This window comes from Leucoraja erinacea, chromosome 5 (genome assembly GCF_028641065.1).
Source record: "Leucoraja erinacea ecotype New England chromosome 5, Leri_hhj_1, whole genome shotgun sequence".
Classification (NCBI taxonomy): domain Eukaryota; kingdom Metazoa; phylum Chordata; class Chondrichthyes; order Rajiformes; family Rajidae; genus Leucoraja; species Leucoraja erinaceus.
The window spans coordinates 64,181,114-64,202,959 of record NC_073381.1 but is presented as its reverse complement, the minus strand read 5'-3'; the positions used below and the strand labels follow the sequence as shown (position 1 = coordinate 64,202,959).

Genomic DNA, 21,846 nt, shown 5'->3' with positions numbered 1-21,846 from the left:
CCTCCCTCTCCAATGCTCACACACCCCCCCTCGTCACTCACCTCCCCTCTCCATACCATCACTCACCCCCCCATCACTCAATCCCCATCCACGTGCCTTGATGTGTCAGCAGCTGTCCGAGCACCACCTGTGGGTGTAGAGCCCCAACCACCGATCCCCTCCCTCTCCCCCACCCGGGAGAGAGGGAGGGAGGTGGGTGGGAGTGGGGAAGTGAGCGAGAGGGAGAGATGGGGGGGTAGAGGGAGAACAGTTGACTGTAAACTATCACAGCTGGAATCTTGCTTTGCTTTACTGTGCGGTCCCTCTGCTGATGCGGAATACCTCCCTACTGGACTCCTCGGTCAGTGGGGTTTTCCACTGGTCTGGCAATCAGCAGATGACCAAGTTCCAGATGGCTTGCACCATGGCAGACGTCTTCAGACTCCCCAATGCCTACCTGCGCCCAGTAAGTGTGTGTGGGTGGGTGGGGGGAGGGCAGGCTAGAGTGGCTGAGTGGCCTCTGGCATCCTGCTTCCAATGCTCTGATGCCTGGAACTGAAAAGGAGTTGCACATAGTACTCAAGACACATAAAAACATAAATTACATAAAACATTTAAAAAAGCCAATGCCAAAAAATTTTCAAAGGCGTCCATCTGCTTCTCGATGGCCTCCTTTCAGCCGGTGTTGTGCTCAACCCATATTACCGTTCGCAGGAGTTCCCACGGTACCCGCAAGAGTCATTACGGATATCGCACGGATATCGAACTGGCATCTGCGTTCATACAATGTTGCAACGCTGCTCAAGTCACTCTTGGAGAAAATCAAAAATGTTTGAATTTTTTCCCGCCTTACAAAGTTACACGACTATCTGCCGTTAGCGCCACGGAGGTCCTCGGTGGTCCACGAATGCCGTACTGTTATCGCAGGAGGTTCCCACGATGTTAAACTCTTGTTAAGTCTTGCGTCAGGTCGCACTGTGAGAAAGCCCTTTAATTAGTTAAATACTTTAAATGAATTTAATTGACATTAATTACAAAATAAAACAGTGGATTTGCATACATTAATTATCAGAATTATCTGGCGAAGCGTTTCGGCCCGAAACGTTGCCCATTTCCTTCGCTCCATAGATGCTGCTGACCCGCTGAGTTTCTCCAGCATTTTTGTGTACCATTAATTATCAAACCTTGCTTACCTGTGTACATCTATCACTTGCCAGGCTTTGCTCTCCCTGACCTTTTTTCCAGCTTTCTATCCCCTACTAAAATCAGTCTGAAGAAAGGAACCAAACCAAAATGTCGCTTATCCTTGTTCTCCAGGGAAGGTGCCTGACCTGCTGAGTTACTCCAGTATTTTTGATAATTAATTATCTTAGATTGCATGTTGGATTTTTATAGGAACTTACTTTGAAAATGAAGTGAAAATTGATTTTTCATGGGCATTCATTTAGTCAAAGGACGGACATAATAATGTGTAAGAAACATTAGGATATGCTGATGTCCAATAGAAAACACAGATAAGCATACATCATCCTATAGCATTTCATGAAAAAAATATTGAATGGAAGTAAGGCTGCTTTTTTCTCACGGCACATGTTCAGGCAAATGTGTACTGTTCTAACATGCCAGTCTATCATTTTTGTCACTCTCACTTTCATCCATTAAAAATAAAGAACAATAAATCATAACTCCAATGCCTTATTGAAAAAAAAAATCCCAGTATACACTTTTAGGAGTTTAAGGAGTTCTTTATAACATTGTGCTTTAATGAGTGATCTTGGAAAGAATGACAAACTGATTGATCCAGCTGGAATCAAACTAAGGCAATGATTTTTACTTAGATCTTAATATTAGCCAGAGGAATTATGACAAAATAATAGGGTGCTTCAAATTAAAGGCACAGTTCCACCTGAACATCATTTACACACAAATATATATATCTCAAAAATACATCACGATAAGTCAAAATCAAAACAATGAAACAATATCTTGTTCAATACTCTGTACATTTTAGTTTGATAGTATGCCTTGAAACAACCCAATGAAATAAACATTCCTGGTGGAATATGAAGGCAGGCAGATGATCAAACCTCTTGACATTCTGTTTTTTACACTGCAGAATGCCAAGAATTAGGAATGAAAAATAGAGTACAAAGAAAATATATGATTCAATCCACTAAGTGGAAAAAGGTAGAAAATAGCTGTGCAATGAGACAATTTCATCCAATGCCTTCCTCAAGGGTAATTCAGGTTAACAGGAGTTCAGATAACAGAGTTTTCTTTATTACTGATGATCTTTCAAATCTTTGGCTTTCCTGTTAAATACCTTTTCTTTTAAATCTGATGTGCAAATCTCGTACTTGCATTAAGTACATCATTTAATAAAATTTCTGCATATACTTAATCTCTCAAGAGATAGGTTCCATGAGCTAGCACTGTGCTTGGGAACAAGAGGAATACAAGCAGAGTAGCACAAAGCTATCCAAAAGGAAGAACTGCATATAGAAATCTTTGGGCGTGCAAGCTTGGTGCTTTCTGAAACCGAATTAGCTGTAAAGCTAATAGGAAAAAGAAAGTTGCAATATTTAATATTAAGAAGACTCTTGTGTAGGAAGCTGAAAGTGATTGTGCAGTGCTTCGAACAGTGGTTCCTGGTTTGAAATAACCATGTTTTACGTTTTTGTTTGTCCCTTGTTCTTGTTTCACATAAGAATTGTCCACAAAATCAAAAATCTCCCTCAAATTGCCACTTTTCTCATCGGAGGATTCGTCATGCCTTAGCTGCAATAATTTCTGTCGCTCTCTTTTCTCAGTCTGTTCAATTTGTGCAAAAATATTTGGAAGGCTGTTGGAAACTTTGAGATTGTCACCTTTTCCTTTTTTTCCTTTTTTTGCTTTGTTTTGCTGAAGCGGGACGGAAAAGAATTTTTCAATGGCTTCCGCTGTCTTCCTTTTGTCTGATTGTCTTAAAAGATGCTCGGCAGTCTTTCGGAAGTTATCAGTGTTCAAGACCCGAGCTAAGATCTGTTTCTCCAACTGCTGAAAAACTGGCTTTGCATGCTGTAGATTTTCCTCAACAACACTCACATAATCTCGTGCCTCCTGCACTGAAACATCCCTGATTGCAGAAGCCTTGTCAAAAACAATTTTCTGGTGGTTAGCTAGTACCATAGCAAAAAGTGGTTTCACAGACGTTTCGCCAGTCGAGAGGTAAACTGTATAGGTGTTTTCACGTGTTGAGAGAAATACATCGATTCGATCCAAATCTCCTCGAATGCTAAAACTTTGAATCTCCACTGAAGGCCCAAAGAAGATATAGGCTGTTCTGGTTACTGGGTACCTCAGTGTTGTTGTAACATTCACAAAATGCGTTCCATTGTATGAGTATCCACGAGGGTATGCCTTGAATGCCATTGAGCCTTTTTCACTTTTGCCGTTATCATCCATCCACAACATTGTATACTGACCATCTTTTTGCTGAACATATGCTCCATTCACTCCGTCTTTTGTGGTTTCCTCAAAAGCCACATCTGTATTATGGAAAAATGCACTCATTTTCTCCAGTGGGCTATCTTCTTCCAACTGGATCTGATCCACTAACAGTAAAAGCTGCGGTTCGAGGAGGAGGAGGTTCCTTTGGGAACTCTTCAGTTTTAGGCTAGGATTGTAAGCATGCACAGCCTCTCCACGGATAAAGACCACGCCACTCTGCTCCAAAGCTGCAATGACTTGGCCACGGCAGTCCGCAGAAATGCCATTTTTATATTTCAACCACTTTGAGTTGCATGCTTCAGTCACCTGCCCTTCCCAATGCTTGTAACACGTTTCTGAGGTGGCTGGAGAAAACATTAAAGCATTGTTGAGGAAAGTGTACTTTGGGCCATACAAGGCCTCTGTGATGAAAGGCACACCATTAGGCACAAAGGTGAAAGAGTTCTGATCAGGATGTTCGTGCCCAGCATTAAAATTTGTCCATCCTTTAATCCACTGTGAATATTTCTTCTCGTGAACAATGTCATAGATTGCACGGCCTCCCAGTTTACCCGATTTGAAGGACAGGAAGGGGCGGTTAACTCCTGCTGGTAAAGCACCACCATATGTTACTACTCCCCAGTCTTCAAAATAATGTAATGTCGGTAACCCATGATCAGCTGGTGGGATTGGAGTCAAGGAACTATCGTACCTGACGACAAATAAAGAGAAAGCAGAAAATGAGCAAATCATGCCACGGAACCATTTTTCAAAACATAGACTTAACTTTTAAAATATGCATTAAAAAAATCTTTAATTAACAGATAGGTTTACACTGTATTTTTGAATTGCTGATTTTTAAATCAGCATAATCAGAATTAAACAATCATCTTTGAGTCGTAAATGTTTATTAGAACCATTCGTTTTCAAACAGATTTGACTGGTTTCTTTAAAGCTATCTTTTGTTCATTTAGCTGTGATCTTGAAATTTGGCAATATGTCCACTAAATCATATCCATGGAACAATATCTTTGTAAAGCATTTTTAGATGAAATGTAACGCAGCCGTAAAATTCCCAACTCAAAAAGTTGACTCAGCTCCACTATACATCACTTATTGCCTGTGTATATACCACATCCACTTCTCACACCAACCATCTTGCAAGATCAGCAAACACTGCCAGTCAGTGATGTGATTGGGATCATTTTATGCAGTGTTGTCAAGCCCATTAAAACAAATTTGAGAAATCTCTATTAATTTCATGTAGAATGCTTGTGGCAATTTTGATGCCCAAAATAGTTATGAGCAGTCATCAGATAAAGGGAGATTATCGTGCTGGTGCTATGTTTTCTTCCAATAAGTTTTAAAATACTGCTACACTAAAAATAATTTCAAAAAAAACAAAGTGCTGAAGGAACTCAGTGGGTCAAGCAGCATCTGTGAAAGGAATGGAGCGATGACGTTTTGCGTTGGGACACTTCCTCAGACCTTAGTGCCTCCAGCATTTTGTTTTTTGCTCAAGATTCCAGCATCTGCAATTTCTTGCATTTTCAATTTATTTCAGTTCATTAGGAACTAGAAGACCTGCACAATTTAATGAAACTATTCCTCAACATTAATGCCAATGAGCAATGACTACGTGACACAAATGTGTCCCCCCCCCCCCCCCCCCCCCCCCCCCCCACCCCCCCCAGCTTGATAGTGCTTCACACATGCCGTCATATTTGTACATTTTGTTTTTATACTGCTTCAAGAAACTAAACATGCCATAATAAACCATTTTACTCCCTGCCCAAATGTAGCTTAAGTAAAGTAGTCGTGCTATCATCTATTATAGCAGCTGGACCAAAGCCAAGGAAAGCCATAAACTGTAGTTCACTGCCAACGTTAAAACAAACAATTCTGGTGATATTTAACAGACCTGTTTTCTCTGAAATTAACTAAGGAAGTGTGAAATAAGAATGTTTTTAAAATGTACATTATTATCTTGCACTGATTAGTTAGTCATCTTAAAAATATTGGCCTGTAGTTTACTGGTAAAAAGGTCCACGGTACTGCTCTTTAGTGACGGCATTTCACGGGATTGACAAAACCAACTAGCCATGTCCATGGCCACATCCTTGGCTGTGCTGCCTACTGCACTCATCACAGAGTCAAACTATGGAAAATAGACACAAAATGCTGGAGTAACTCAGCAGGACAGGTAGCATCTCTGGATAGAAGGAATGGGTGAATCATCAATGGGTGAAGGAGTCATCAAACTATGGAGCGTCACCTTGTGGAATGTCCCCAGAGTGCAGTTTAGCACAAACCATGACAACATTGATTTGACGGAGCTTGGCGGGCAGTGGAGAAGAAGGGCAAGCAGAAAGACGTTCAATTTTTTTGCAATATGCCATTTGTTTAATATGCCATTATATGCATTTGTTTATTATTTTTATTATTTAAAAACTTTCCCATTGATTCTTTGATTTTGAAAGTTTCCCAAATAATGTAGAACTAACAGAAACATTCAAAATCTTTAAGAAGCATGCCAAGAGACAAGCATGTGGTGTGATGGTTATGGCAAGGAGTGGGGTTGGCTTTCCCAGCTGTTGATGTGTTTTAAGGGAGCTTTGTCACATGTGCTTCTTCACAGCTTGGTTTGTAGCCTTAGTTCAATGCAGGGCCTAATCATCAAACTGGGATATCGCAGGAAAGCATGAAAGGCCTGCATCTCCACTGGATAAATTCAGAAAAAATGCTGATTGCCAGCAGCAATATCCTGGCAATATAGTTGCTTATATCACATTAATAACACAACTGATTTAAAAAAAAATTGTCTAGAAATTCATACATGGTGCAATATAGATTAATGGCTGCACGTTCAACTCCACTTTTGAAATATAGTTCAAAATGATAACTTGGAATGAATTTTAGTGCCTGTATCTTATTAAAATCATAAGCAGCTTCCAACATAGTACAGATTAAATATGACTATTACATTTATTAACTGTTGTTGCTATAGTTGGTGAGGAATACAGGATTGCATTCTCATAAAATAGTGAACAGGTGTAGGGCCTTTATTTCCCCATGAATTCGTAATCAATAAAGTTGCCAGTGTGTAGCTGTAAAATAAAATATTCCTTAGATAAACCAAAGCAAGCTATTGCAATAGCTTATCCAAAGCAACTGAATGCTTCTCAAAATAAAATAATCCTGCCTAGCTTGATTATTTGCACAAACCTTTCTTGCCAGAAATCTCTCACAAATGAGATAAACTCAATTTACTTCCCATTTCAGGAATCCATGGAATGCAAGAGATATTTTTCTAATCCATTTATGAGACACAAGACCAAAGTAGGAGGTGGGATTAAAGCCAAATGTAAAAATTATTTTTGGCAGTAAGTTTTTCAGTTTACCCTGACCTGCCATTGCATATCCCAGAGCTGAAATCAGCCTCATACCAGGAATATCTCTTTACCAAAGCCCTTCACACAACGCTCCGTACTGAGCAAATGTGTGATAACTAAACCCGCTGCACAGTACTGCACTTGACCACCTCAAACATCAGTGTGCCTTCATGATGGAAATGGAATATATCCCCCTCATTCTATCATGATAAAAACAGATCAAAACAGAGCCACCAAGAACAGAGTCACCTAAGGGACCCAGCGGAGAGCCACTGAGATCGAAAAGGGACCCGGCGGGCCAATGTGGCCACGTGTGGCAGCAAGCCTGGTTTGCCACTGTGAGAAGATAAGACAGCACTAAAAACTTTTGAAACTTTGTTGGCACCAGAAACATGGCGACTCTTTGTGTACTGCCCAGGTGAAGTCTGCTGCATGGTTTTACTGGATTGTATGCAAAAACAATGAATTTCACTGTACCTAGGTACATGCAACAATAAAATATCATTGAATCATTGAATATCAGACGTATAAAAGAAAGTCCCAAACCTTGGAGAGAGTTGACACATGTTAAGATACACCGTGCTTGTATCCTGATATCTGCGGGATCTAGTGATGCTGGGGAGGCAGTCAGCTGCTGCTGAAACCCCACAACTTTGGAGCTGCAACTCACAAACTCAAAATAAGGGATAGGTCATCTAAGTGAAGTTTCTTCACTCTGGTGACCCTTTAGGGTACTCTACACTGTTGTGCTGTAGAAACTCAGTCATTGTTTTCATTCAAGGCACGGTGGCGCAGCGGTAGAGTTGCTGCCTTGCTGCGTCAGAGACGCAGGTTCGATCTTGACCATGGCTGCTGTCTGTACGGAGTTTGTATGCTCTCCCTGTGACCTGCATGGGTTTTCTTTGGGATCTCCGGTTTACTCCCATACTCCAAAGGCGTACAGGTTTGCAGGTTGATTGGCTTGGTATAATTGTAAATTGTCCCTAGTGTGTATAGGATAGTGTAAGTGTGAGGGGATCGCTGGTTGGTGTGGACTCGGTGGACCAATGGGTCTCTGTGCTTTATCTCTAAACTAAATGTGAGACCTGTAGATTATTAAACATTAGATTAAGCATGAGATAGTGGGACAAAACAGGAAAACATGTTATAACTGAAGATTTGTCAGGACCTTGTTGAAGGGTGAAGCAAACTTGAGTGGCTTAATGGCCTGTTTCTGTTGCTATTCGTCATGTTTTTCCGTGTAGAAACATAGAAAATAGGTGCAGGAGTAGGCCATTCGGCCCTTCGAGCCTGCACCGCCATTCAATATGATCATGGCTGATCATCCAACTCAGTATCCTGTACCTGCCTTCTCTCCATACCCTCTGATCCCCTTAGCCACAAGGGCCACATCTAACTCCCTCTTAAATACAGCCAATGAACTGGCCTCGATTACCCTCTGTGGCAGAGAGTTCCAGAGATTCACCACTCTCTGTGTGAAAAAAGTTCTTCTCATCTCGGTTTTAAAGGATTTCCCCCTTATCCTTAAGCTGTGACCCCTTGTCCTGGACTCCCCCAACATCGGGAGCAATCTTCCTGCATCTAGCCTGTCCAACCCCTTAAGAATTTTGTAAGTTTCTATAAGATCCCCTCTCAATCTCCTAAATTCTAGAGAGTATAAACCAAGTCTATCCAGTCTTTCTTCATAAGACAGTCCTGACATCCCAGGAATCAGTCTGGTGAACCTTCTCTGCACTCCCTCTATGGCAATAATGTCCTTCCTCAGATTTGGAGACCAAAACTGTACGCAATACTCCAGGTGTGGTCTCACCAAGACCCTGTACAACTGCAGTAGAACCTCCCTGCTCCTATACTCAAATCCTTTTGCTATGAAAGCCAACATACCATTCTCTAAAGCAGTTTGATATGGATTATTTGCAGGCAAATGAGTTGGTCTTGGCATCATGTTTGGCACACATATTGTAGACTAAAACACTTTTAGTGCGTTCTGGAAGTCATACTGTTCATGAGGAACTCCTGACATCTTTTGTATACTCTATTAGAACTCAAATGTAGATGTGCCAATTAACTAACTCACGCCTTTCAAAAGACATTTGGGCAAGGGCAGTAATAGGGTTGCTGCCTTACAGTGCCAGACACACATGTTCAATCCTTACTAGCGGTGCGCTCTATACGGAATTCGTACATTTGCCTTTTGAATGTATGGGTTTTTTCCAGCTGCTCTGGTTTCCTCTCACATTCAAAAGACATGCAGGTTGGTAGGTTGATTGGCTTCTGTAAATTGTCCATAGTGTATAGGATAGAACTAGTGTATGGGTGATTGCTGGTCGACACGGACTCTCTGGGCTGAAGGACCTGTTTCCACGCTGTATCTCTAAACTAAATCAAAATGTATGAATAGGAATGTTTATGGGCCAAATGCAGGTATATGGAATGAGCCCAGAATGCCAACTTGGTCAGCATGGACAAAGGGAGGTAGGGATGGAAAATTAGCCTATTTCCATTCAGTATAGCTTGAGCACTCTATAATAATTGATTTTACTTCGGAGTCACGAGAGTGTGAGTCATGTGAAGAACCCGTCCAGCACGCATGCGCGACATGAGCGTTCATGCAGTGCAACAGCGACGAACGGGAGTATGGGCGCTCCCGCTACAAGCTTGAAAGAACGGACCGTCAGGTAAGTACTTACCCACAGGTTCGAATTGACAAACTTTGCTCTTCTTTGTGCACCAGATGAAAGCTGGAAAGAGCAAAGCAGCACAGAGAAAAACCGCCCCCGTTCGACTCCAGGGAAGGAGCGTTCCGTCAGTGGGTGGGGGCGAGAGGCTGCACCTGGATTGCACATGCTGCGGTCCACAGTCACGGGTACCGAGCCGAGCCCAGTCCGCTAGCGCTGCCTGACCAACAGCAGCGGACTGGATGGAAATCAAGATACAGACCGGCCGGTAATCCCTGCATACTCCAACAAGGAGACTCGCCGTGACAACGACAGAGGCAGCCGCCTGAGCAAAATTGGCGACCAGTCGCAGTGGGCTGGAGACAGACACACGGAAGACGGACAGACCAGCTCATTCAGAGAGCCGGCACTTCAAACTACCGCCCGAGAGCGAGAAAGTGTCTGTTTCCAAGCCTTAGAGAAAGGTCATGGAGTAAAAACTCCAGCGAGACTTGCCTCGGGAGCTGGGGCAAGCTCGCCAAGGGAGCACAAACACTCCCGTTCCAGTGCACTAACAACAATGGCCATCGCATCTCCATCATCAGAGGGGATCGGTGGCGACCAGGGCTGGGCTGGTCAAGAAGAGGGGTCACTGGCTGAACAACATCGGGAGTATGCTTGAGGTACAGGACCAGGAAGAACTGCTGGGTGTGAGATACCGCTACGTGGCTACACCACGAGCGAGATGGCCGTTACAGCCTAAATCTGGCGGCCAGCTTACTACCTGTCCTTTAAAAACCTCTCCAAGCCAGGTAGTCATGAGGCGTTGGACTTTATCACGCCTCCCAAAAATTGCATTTGCTCAAAGTGCCTACCATTATTGGGGGTACATTGAGCAGGGCATTTAAAAACCCCAAATCTTAATTTGCAATAATGATACCCCTGACGTCGGCTATCATTTCGCATGCTCATTCCAGAGGGGCAGGGTAGTATGGCAAAACACCTGGTTTTGGAAGCATGAAGAACTATCACACTTGGTAGTTATATACCAAAAGTATTCAAGGATAAAAATTGAATTTAAGAAAAACTTGCCACCAGTTCAGCATGAACCCCAAAGGGGTTTTACCCTCTCACTAAAAAAGAAACATGAGGGACAAGCTGAACTGGAGAAGACATACAAAGGGGTCATAAAGAAGTCTAAATATGAACCTTTGGAACCGTATTAATTTACCAAAAAAACAAAAAAGATGGTGAATGTCGCACCATCATTGACTTAACCACTTTGAATACTTTCACCAGGTATACACACTTTAATGGAAAACATTTGTAACTGCCAAACATGGATTTCCTAAAGATACTTTATGGTAGGCATCGACTTAAAAGATGCCTACTATTCAGTACCTATTCATAAAGATCATCGGAGATACCTAAAATTTACCTGGATGGGGAACTATGGCAGTATAAATTATTGACCATGGGCTAAATATGAGCCAAAACTGTTTTCCAAGATATTCAAACCAGCCCTGACACTATAAAGAAAACATATTGTCTGGCATATCTGGATGATATTTAACAACAGACAAAACCATGGAATTAGCTAAATCAGCAGCATTAGCTACTAAAACTTATTTAGCCTGGGCTTTGCCATACAATCCAGATAAATCTACGTTGACACCATCCACAACTATGGACCATCTGGTATTCAATTAACTCAGTCCACATGTCTATAACGTTGCCAAAAGGAGAATCAGCATAATTGGCACAAACCTGTAACAAATTAATGGTTAACAATCAACCAACCATTCGACAAAGTGGCAAGAGTAATTGGGAAATTAGTAGCAGCATTACCAGCTACTTAACTTGGACCTTTCCATTAGAGCTAAGGTGCTAGCGTTTAAACAAAATAACCCATATCCAGAACAGGTGGTAAATGGACTAATCTAGAGTCATCACCACTACAGACACTGGACATAAAACCTAGTTGGAAATGTTGGGTGCGTTCTATGGGTTAAAAGCATATTGTTCAATAGTGCACCATTTTGCATGTTCGTTTATAATTTGACAATATCACAGTGGTGGCTTCACTAAACCACATGGGCGGAATAAAATCGATATCATGCGATAATTTGATTAACACAATTTGGTAATGGTATGTCGTCAAACATATTTGGCTATCAGCAACCTACCTACCAGGTGAGCTAAATACTGTGGCAGACATGTTAAACCAAAGTATTTGCTGAAATTACAAAGCAATATGGAACACCAGATATCGATTTTGTTGTATTCCAACTGAATCAACCATGTACCAATGTATGTCGCATGGGAACCAGACCTTGAGGCAGCAGCGATGGATACATTCTCGCTGAACTGGGGGGGGGGGGGGGGTTTTTCTCCCCTTTTCTACCTCATCAGTCAGGTACTACGCAAAATACAGATGAATTTTGCTTCGGACTTTTTGGTAGTACCCGACTGGCCTACACAGCCATGGTTCCCAGTGATCCTTGAGGTCATTGAAAACCATCATCCCCACGGACCATTCTACCATCCAACCATGATCAGAATAAGTCACCCATGCCATGACAGAATAAGCCTACTGGGTTGCAGATTCCAAAAATACCTTTTGATGGACCTGGGATTGTCAAATAGGACCATGAACATGATGACAGCATCTCACCGACCCCACGAAGAAACAGTATCTCTCCATTATACAAAAATGGGAAACATACTGCTCAAGAACAGAGACAACCTACTAATCAACCACCATACCTATGTACCGGAGTTCCTGGCCAGCCTTCGCCACGACGAAGGTCTGAACTATAGCACTATCAAATGTGCTAGAAGTGCACCGTCAGCCTATCTAAGGCAGGCACCAAGGGAAACAGGCCATAGGCCTCGTCCACTGGTGGCCAAATTAATGAGAGGTGCCTTCTATTCAAAATCCCAAGACCTAGATATACCAGATCTGGGATGTCAGCGTTGTCCTGACATACCTAAGGGATGGCCACCAGCCAGATTTCTTACTCTGAAAACAGCTACCCTGTATACGGCCATGCTGATGGCTTAGTCTCAGCATAAGGGTCCAGTCTTTTTACCTACACAGACTGGACAATATGGTCATAACATCAGACCAAATAAAATTCACCATTCAGGAGCTGGTGAAACAGAGCAGACCAGGAACTTCAGGACTCATTATGGAAATTCCGGGCGTACCCACCTGACCACCGTTATATGTCATGACTCACCTTCTACAATATATCAACACAGCCTAAAATTCCCGAGGGAGACAAAATGGGTCAGCCACAAAAAAGCCACTGGGTCAGGGTACCGAGTCAAACCTTCTCTAAATGGCTCAAACAGGTATTAGGAGCTGCTGGAGTGGATACCGATATTTACACATCTCACTCCACCAGAGCAGCATCCACGTCGGCGGCTAACAGTATGGATGTGCCACTGGACCTAACCTGGTAACAGCGGGGTGGTCCATGGCAAGAACTTTCAAACATTCTACAACAAGCCATTAAAACCTGTTTCACTTGCAGTGAGTATTTTAGACGCTGCAAAAAATATATAATTTAGCCCGGGGGAGCATTAATTTCTTTGTTATTATTTTCAAATAATACCATTGTTGTTTTACAAACAGATTCAGGTTTGATTACGATAACATACTTCCTCCCTTGGATGACTTCGGCAGCGAGTGAAGTATGGACTGTTACACGATTTGAAATCACAGAGCTTTAAAATTTTCACGTGGTCACTCACGTGACTCCGAAGTAAAATAGTAAGATTAAACGAGAACTTATCGGTTTGAAGTTTGATCTGTATTTTATGAAGAGTTACGATGAGGGATTACGTGCCCTCCGCTCCAACCCTCAATTATAGAGATCAACTGGTATCTTAGTTCTCCTTTTCTTTACTATGTTTATTTCAATTATTGTGTTTCCTGTGATTCCACACCGCTGCTTTGAAGTATGTCGCGCATGCGTGCTGGATGGGTTCTTCACGTAATCCCTCATCGTAACTCCTCATAAAATACAGATCAAACTTCAAACTGGTAAGTTCTCGTTTAATCTTACTATTAATGACTATCCTTTTTCACAATACTCCAGATAAAGCCATAGAGATCTACAGCACAGAAATATGGCCCATCACAACCATGCTGGCGTTGTTAACACCGCACTTAATCCCATTAGTTCACATTAAAACCATATCCTTCTATGCTTTGTCTATTTAAGTGTCTATCTAAATGCCTCTTAAACATAGTAAGTGAAACGGATTCTACAACCTCCTCTGGCAACATGTTCCAGATATCAACCATATTGTGTCAAAAAAAAAACAACCCCCTTAGATGTGAACACAAGGAACTGCAGATGCTGGTTTACAATGAGAAAAGACACAAAATGTTGGAGTAACTCAGCATGCCAGCCAGTATCTCTGGAGAACATGGATAGGTGAGATTTTGGGTTGGGAACCTTCTTTGTGATAATCAAGTTCTTCAGTAGATTTCTGACCTGAAATGTCACCTCTCCATGAAACCAGAGATGCGACCTGACTCACTCTATTACTCTGGCACTTTGTGCCTTTCTTTAATCTAATTGAATTAAAATTAGATCTTCAATTATTTTTTTTTTAAATTATCAACTTACCAAAGAAACTCGGTGTGGAGTGTGCACCATCTCTGTGCTTTGGCTGGTGCGCCTGGTCCCCGCTGAATTCGATTCTTTCTGACTTGCTCTGCCAGCCAGTTGCCACTGCCATTACGCATGACATAGGTATCCAGAAACACCAGCTGACTCTCGGGCCCATAAAACCAGTTGTAATTTGAATCAGCAATAGCCACAGTTCGCTGAAAACCTAAAAATGCATTGTAAAATTGAAAATTCAATTCCAAGGAGAACTGAAAGAAAAGTAAATTGATAGTCAAAATTGAAAGTTTTTTAGAGCAGGATCACCAAACCAAATCCACTGACTCCCACAGTGATCTGGGCTACACTTCTGCCCTCCCTGCCTCTTGCAAAGACTCTATATCTCCTGCTCCCAATTTGTCCATATGAGATGTCCTCAAGGGAACAAGGGAACATCCACAACTGCAATTTCTTGCAGTCTTGGGCAGAGCGGTTCCCAAAACAAGGAGGGTGGTCTTCAGGTACGGAAGGGTATTGATGAGTTGGTATGATGGAAAAGAATTGCAGATGGAAGTCGATCCTGAAAAAAATGAGGTGATGCATTTGGGGATGCATAGGCTAGGATAAAAACAAAAAAATCGCAGTGTTGTTGTATTGAGGAACAAGACCCAAAGACTCCTAAAGGCAGCTGCACAGGAAGATAAGGCAATTGACATTGGATTCATTGGCCGGGACAGAATATAAAATCAGAGAAGATATGGTATAAAACATTAGTAAGGCCGCAGTAGGTATACTGTGTACTGCTCAGGCAGATCACTATAGGAAGGCATTATTCCTCTGGAGTGGGTATAGAGGAAAATCACCGGGATGTTATCTGAATTGGAATGTTGCCGTTTCGAGGACAGATTTACGACGTTAGGCTTCTTTTTCACAGAAGGGGTTTAGGAATGATATTTTTCACCCAGTAGATAGTCAAAATACAAACCACACACTATCTAAAGGAGAGGTAAGTACTGCCATAGTATTTAGCATAGATGCCTAGAGACTAGAAAATGGGATTAGCATTAAGTGGTTGTTGATGGCCAGCATTGGAACTGTGGGCTGAAGGACCCGTTTCCATGTTACATTATTCCATGACAATGATATGATAGCATTTTAATTTCAATCCTCGATCCTTACCTGGGTGCACAGTCCTATAATAGAATGCAAAATGTTGCTTAATCCAAGGATGGTTGAAGTGGCTGATGTTGAAATGCCTTTGCACCAGAAACATATACTGAAAGAGAGATCTCGTGGTGTAACTGCCATAAGCCACACCTTCATTCAATGATCCATCCTTAATATCCTTCAGTAAGACCATCGATTTCTCCAGAATAAAGATAACTTGTTTGGCCCATAAATAAGCTTCTTGTAGGAAACCTGAAGGTCACAATGAGAAATAATGCATTAGAGTAAAGCTAACAACATAATATGTTTGCCCACTTCAAAGCATTTGAAATATCATTTATGAACAGATGCCAGATTTTTGTTCAATTATGCTAATTAGAATCGGGAAGAGTGCCAGAATACTGGGAGAGAGTTCATTTAATTCCTTCCTTTGAAAGAGGAGATAGAACAAGCCTGAGAATTTATTAATGTCAATGGCAAAAAATAGTTTGAAAAGATTTGCTTTTATGCAGCACCTTTCATAAACTCTGGAAGTCCCAAGACACCTGGGTTCATCACTATGATTCAGGAAAAATTGAAGCCACATTGCTGACTATCATCAAATGTGACAATGACCTGACCATCTGGCTTTTAGTGATGTCAGTTGCAGGTCAAGTCTTAGATTAGAACACTGAGAGAAACTTGGCTGCTTTACTTCAAAATAATGTCATCATACTCTTTGTCCCATCTGATGGAATTGAAAGACCTCAGTTTACCATCTATCTATACATAACTAAAGCTCTGACCTTCTTATCTTCCGGTTGCGCGGTCATTCTATTTGCGTAATAACATTACATGATAGTGCTATGATTTTTCGCCTGCTTACTCACCGTTCTCCTGCTCTGCGATTGCACCAAGTTTTATTCTGATCGGTGGTCTAATGTAAACTTTAGCGCGGTTTAAAAATCTTAAAAAATGCGCGTATGCGTAGATCGATCTCTTCTCCTGCCATTCAGCACCACATGGATTGTTTTTTCTCCTGTCACTCTGTGGGACGGACCGCCCCTTCCTGCGCCATCGCATTTTTACTGGAGCGGTGAATGGCCGGCGGAGGTTTCCAACCGGACACAATTTTCGGAGGGACTGGAAACGGCCTGGCCCGGCACGGGAAATGTCGCCAAACGGAAAGCGGAGAATCTGACCTCGGCAGAGGAGCACGACCAGCGACCAGCAGAGCAGCGACCAGTGACTGCTGTGAGTCCGCTCCAGCCCCTTCCCCTCTGGTCCCCCTCGCTGGCTCTTGCCCCCTCCTCCGTGATTCCCCCCACAACCCCTGTATTTTCTCCGAGCTCCCCCCCCCCCCCCCCCGCTCCCACAAACCCACCCCACCCACACCCACACCCCCCCCCCCCCCCCCCGCCCACAACCCCTTCCCCCACTGTAGTGGGGGGGGTGAGGGGAGGAGGGGGGATCATGGGCTTCACAACGGGAACCCGTCTGCCGCACCTGCGCAGTTAGGGGCTATGGGTGAGTGGTGGAATAATGCATTGGGGAACAGGTTACATTGGGGGAAAGGGTGAGTGGTCGAATATTGCATTGGGGAACGGGTTGCATTGGAGGACCAGGCCTCCCGTGTGACTGGGACCCAACGGGTCTCACTTAGTTTAGTCTCATCTAAAAGCAGCACCTCTGACAATACAGTATTACCAGGGTGATGGGCTGGACAGCAACCCATTGATTCATGTGCAAGTGTGACCAACTGAGTCACTATTGTCTCTCAGAAACTAAAGTGCAAAAAATAATGGAATCCTTACTCAAAGATGTAATGGCAAAGTATCCAGAACAGAAATCGTAACATGTTGAGCCTTCAGTTCAAAAGGGAAGATCACATTTCAGCAAATTCATTAATTTAATTGATAAAAAGTTAAGTACTTTCATGAATAATATAACGTATATGTTTGGGGTTTCAAAAGATCTTTGGTCAGTATTGCACTGTAGATGCAAGATTCAAGGACCAAGCGTTATGGCAGGCTGGATCTGATAGAACAGCAGTAGTTTAACTGCAGAAATAAGCTGAGTATGTGGGCCAAATACTGTGCAGGTTTCCAAATGGGAAACAGTGCTCCAGAGATTTGTGCGCAAGCAACTAGGAAAATCAGTTGTTGAGTCAAGTATTTACGACTGTCCACTCCCTATATTAGAACTCAAAGAAAATTATTTATTTAACGTAATGCTCTTTTATTGAAAAATATCCCCCAGTCCGTCACCTCACGTCAATTTCATGAACTACAGTAATATAGAAAGAATAGTCGATTTCAACAGTGATATATTAAATAATGGCTGGCCCTGTACTTTTTATAACCGTGATTCAGAGCTTGTGATTAGTACGGGTGTCAGAGGTTCTGGGGAGAAGGCAGGAGAATGGCGTTAGGACGGAGCAATAGATCAGCCATGATTGAATGGATGAGCAGGCAGAGTCATATAGTCATGGAGTGATACAGTGTGGAAAAACCTTTGACCCAACTTGTCCACATCGGCCAACATGTCCTAGCTACACTAGTCCCACCTACCTGCGCTTGGTCCATATCCCTCCAAACTTGTCCTATCCATGTATCTGTCTATCAGTTTCTTAAACGCTGGGATAGTACCAGCCTTGACTACCTCCTCTAGCAGCTTGTTCCATACACCCACCACCCTTTGTGTGAAAATGTTACCCCTCAGATTCCTATTAAAATATTGCTTGAGGGGCCGAATGGCCTAATACTGCTCCTATCACATTGATATGTCGTGGAATAAGTCGATTTTAGAATAAATATTTTGAAAGGACTAATTGACACATTTTTGGTCAAATGGTTTCTTTGTTGATTGTGGTGAGAGGGTATATGATATGAAAATGAGAATGATTGAAAATGTAGGCATAGATATAACAAAGATATTCTCTCACCAAACAACTGTCAGTGGGGTTAGTGGATCTCCTGCTCTGAAGCAGATTTAAGCAGTCCAGTACGGAACTTATGGTATTGTGATCTCAATGTAATAGCACCCCCTCGTGCACCAGCTATTTGTAGCTTTTCATGTGCCCTCATATTATTGTAAAAATCCCTTGAAAAGTAGATTGATTATACATCTGCAAACATGATGCGAGACTCAAATCATTACATCAAGATTCTGATCAGACTCATTTAAGTCATTTAACATGTCACCGTGCAATCGTAAGATGCAAAAGCACCCGTGGATTATACTGATTGATTGAAATACTAATCACTTTCTGTCCTGGTGCTTATATTTTATGCCTGACTGCTTTTGCATTCTTTGTTATACTCGACTAGTTGCCTGTGATTATCTGCCATTTAACTCTCCAGCCGTTTCGAGGCCTCCCGTGCCTGCTGAAAAAAGAATGTCAGTCTTAGCTTTCATGGTAAAACATTTACTGCCCTGTCGCTACTCCTGATCCTCTTGTTTCATCAAGGACATTGCATTGCTAGATTTGATTCCTACCTACTTAAGGCGGGACCCGACTAATAATACATCAAATGGGGTCAAAACAATATACATATATCAAGTCAGCAATGCAATTTTGAGGCATCAGTTGGCAGAATAAGCAGTGTGCACACCTTTTATGCCCAGCTCATCTGAGCCTTCCATGAGAGCTGGAGTCCAGATCCTGCTGTATCCAGACTTCTCTCCCATAATACAATAATATAGTACGATATTTATTCAATGTCATTTGAACCTCAGTGAGGCTCAAACAAAACTCTGTTTCTACAGCCATACAAACAAAACAATTCCTACAAGACACACAAACAATTCAATTCACACAAACATCCATCACAGTGTATCTCGTCCTCACTGTGATGGAAGGCAAAATATTTTCTCTCCCCTGTGCACTATTTTTCTCCCGATGTTGAAGCCCCAGGCGGGCGATGATAAGTTCCACGGTCGATGTTGAAGCCATGCCGGGCGATGTACGGACCCGCTCCTGGTCTAAATGTCACAAAGTTGGAGCCCGGCGGGCGTTGGAATGTCCCACGGCCATTAAAGCCACGCTGGGCGATGTACGGCCCCGCTCCGGGTCGTTCCAACACCGCGACACGGGCTGGAGAAGTTGCGTTGCGGGAGCTCCGAAAAGCGGTCTCCCACCCGGACCCGCGAGCTCCCGATATCACAGTCCACCGGAGCCTCCGAGTTCCGGAGTTGGGCCGCAGCAGTGAGCCACCACTGTTCCGCACACTCCGAGGCCGATCATAAGTCCGCAGCTCCGCGACTGGAGCCCCCAGGTCATTCCAGTTGGAGGCCACTCCACAGTGTTAGGCCCCAACGACATCGGAGACCCGACAGGGAAAAGGTCGGGTTTCCCGTGCAGGGAAGAGATTTTAAAAGTTTCCCCCTCCCCCCCATGCCCCCCACATATACACAGTTAAAAACAGTATATTAAAAAAAAATACAACAACTATTTAACAAATATGTTTTAAATACCGTATCAGCACCTCAACTACCACCTCTTGTAAATTGCTCATACTAAGCTTCCCCCCAGTCAAGTTTCAGTCAAAAATCACTGAGTCAAGCAGTTGCGCATCTAAACTTTATTTTGAAAAACACAATTACAGATCAGGGAAGGACTTGATGCACTGACCATACAGGGTTCGATTCATATACAGAACAGAAACAAGCCCTCTAGGCCAAACTCAAACCATGACCTTCAGAGATGCTGCCAGTCTAAGCGCTAGTCCCATTTTTGCACATTTGACCCACACTCCTCAAAACCTTTATCATGAATGTACCTGTCCAAATATTTTTTAAATACTGTATCAGCACCTCAACTACCACCTCTTGTAAATTGCTCATACTAAGCTTCCCCCCAGTCAAGTTTCAGTCAAAAATCACTGAGTCAAGCACTTGCTCATCTAAACTTTATTTTGACAAAACACAATTACAGTTCCAACTACTGTATCTAACCACCATGGGTTCGATTCTCATATCTGCCTGATCAAGCCCTCTAGGCCTCGCTCAAACAGAGACACTCCAGAAGGTCATGCAGTCCTAAGCGCTCTCCCAGAAGATCGACACAGGACCTCATGGTACCAGACATCGAGGGGCCGAACCACATGGGGGTGGTCTCTTCACAATCCAATTACAGATATCGATTAACCCCATACATGACAGACATTTCTCTAACCCAATAATACAGTGGCTAATACATTGTATTCAAACAGTATTTCTCAGAGGAAATGAACATTGCAACATGTGCCCTGATATGCAAGAAAACCAGACAAGGTTCAATCCAATCAACATTCAGCAAAGTAAAGTTTTGCAACATTATTTACAATGTGTATGTCTGGTTTGCATTCATCCAATCCATTCTATGCATTTTGCACCTAATTGTCAGTGTCTGCAGATATTTCCATTCTCTTCCTAGCAGCCCTGAAGCCTTTACTCAATGGCCTCTACAATTTGGCCAGGATTAACACTCTGGCAGCTCATTCCAATTAATGAGGTTGATTGGCAGTCAACTAGATTAACTGTTGTTTGAATCATTTTTTTTTTGTAAAAAGAAATTATTTGTTAGCATTTCAGTGTTCAGCAATTTTAAAATTATTTCCTCATGGATTAGTGGGTAAACTGGCCCTGACTTTGGGTGACAGCTATCCTTGGCGATGTCTGAAGGATGGTCCGCAGACAGCGCTTGTAAGGATAGACTCAATCCATAAATGAGGAACCTGATGCGTTTCACCAGTAGTCTATTTTTTTTAAATAAGATTCCTGCACCTCCAGATTCTTGCACCCCTCTTATAAAAAGTCCAATGTTTGTGCCAAGCTGTCAAAGGCCGTCAGGTTGTTCTGGGGTGGAGCTTCATCGATGAAACTTACTTGGCATTGCGGAATCCCCCTCAGCAGTGGTCGGTCAGCTAGTTTGGCCAAAGGGACAGGTCCAGCATGATATGGCTCGTTAACTGTCTTTTGTCTCATTGTCCTTACTGGCATAGAAACCCTTGATTATGAAGTTATTAGGTTAGACATACAGCATGGAAACAAGCCCTTCAGCCCACCGAGTCCATGCCAACCATCGATCACCCATTCACATCATTTCTATGTTATCCCACTTTCTCATCCACTCCCTACACACCAGGGACAATTTACAGAGGCCAAACTCACACGTCTATGGGATGTAGGTGGAAACCGGAGCAGAATCAGAATCAGATTTTATTCGCCAAGTATGTTTTGCAACATATACGAGGAATTTCACTGGCCAGGTCAGTCATACAATTAAAAGCAACAGACTCAAAAACACATTTTAACATGAACATCCACCACAGTGACTCCTACACATTCCTCACTTTGATGGAAGGTGAAATAAAGTTCAAGTCCTTCCTTTTGTTCTTCCTTGGTCGGGGGCCTCGAGTCCACCGTTGACGGGACGGTCTTAACTCCCGTAGCCGGCGACTTTCGGGCACTCTGCGTCGAGGCACTCAGCTCCTGCATCAGGGGGTTGTCAGGTCCCCCGCGTCGGGCGATCAAACCTCGCGTCGGGGCTGGTCGAACCTTCTGCGCGTTGGAGCTCCCGACTCAGTGTCTCCCGAGACT

The 21,846-nt window shown here is 42.9% G+C and overlaps 1 protein-coding gene across 1 annotated transcript in view; it reads right to left on the bottom strand.

Moving 5' to 3' along the window:
* Positions 1–1,703: 1,703 nt before the first annotated feature.
* Positions 1,704–21,846, bottom strand: part of dse (dermatan sulfate epimerase) — an 84,176-nt gene continuing 64,033 nt past the window's right edge. The window contains exons 4-6 of the mRNA XM_055635786.1: positions 15,298–15,537; positions 14,140–14,347; positions 1,704–4,159 (exon numbers count right to left, since the gene is read on the bottom strand). Coding sequence (XP_055491761.1) covers positions 2,455–4,159; positions 14,140–14,347; positions 15,298–15,537 — 2,153 coding nt within the window. The 3' untranslated portion in view covers positions 1,704–2,454. The remainder of the gene's footprint in view (positions 4,160–14,139; positions 14,348–15,297; positions 15,538–21,846) is intronic.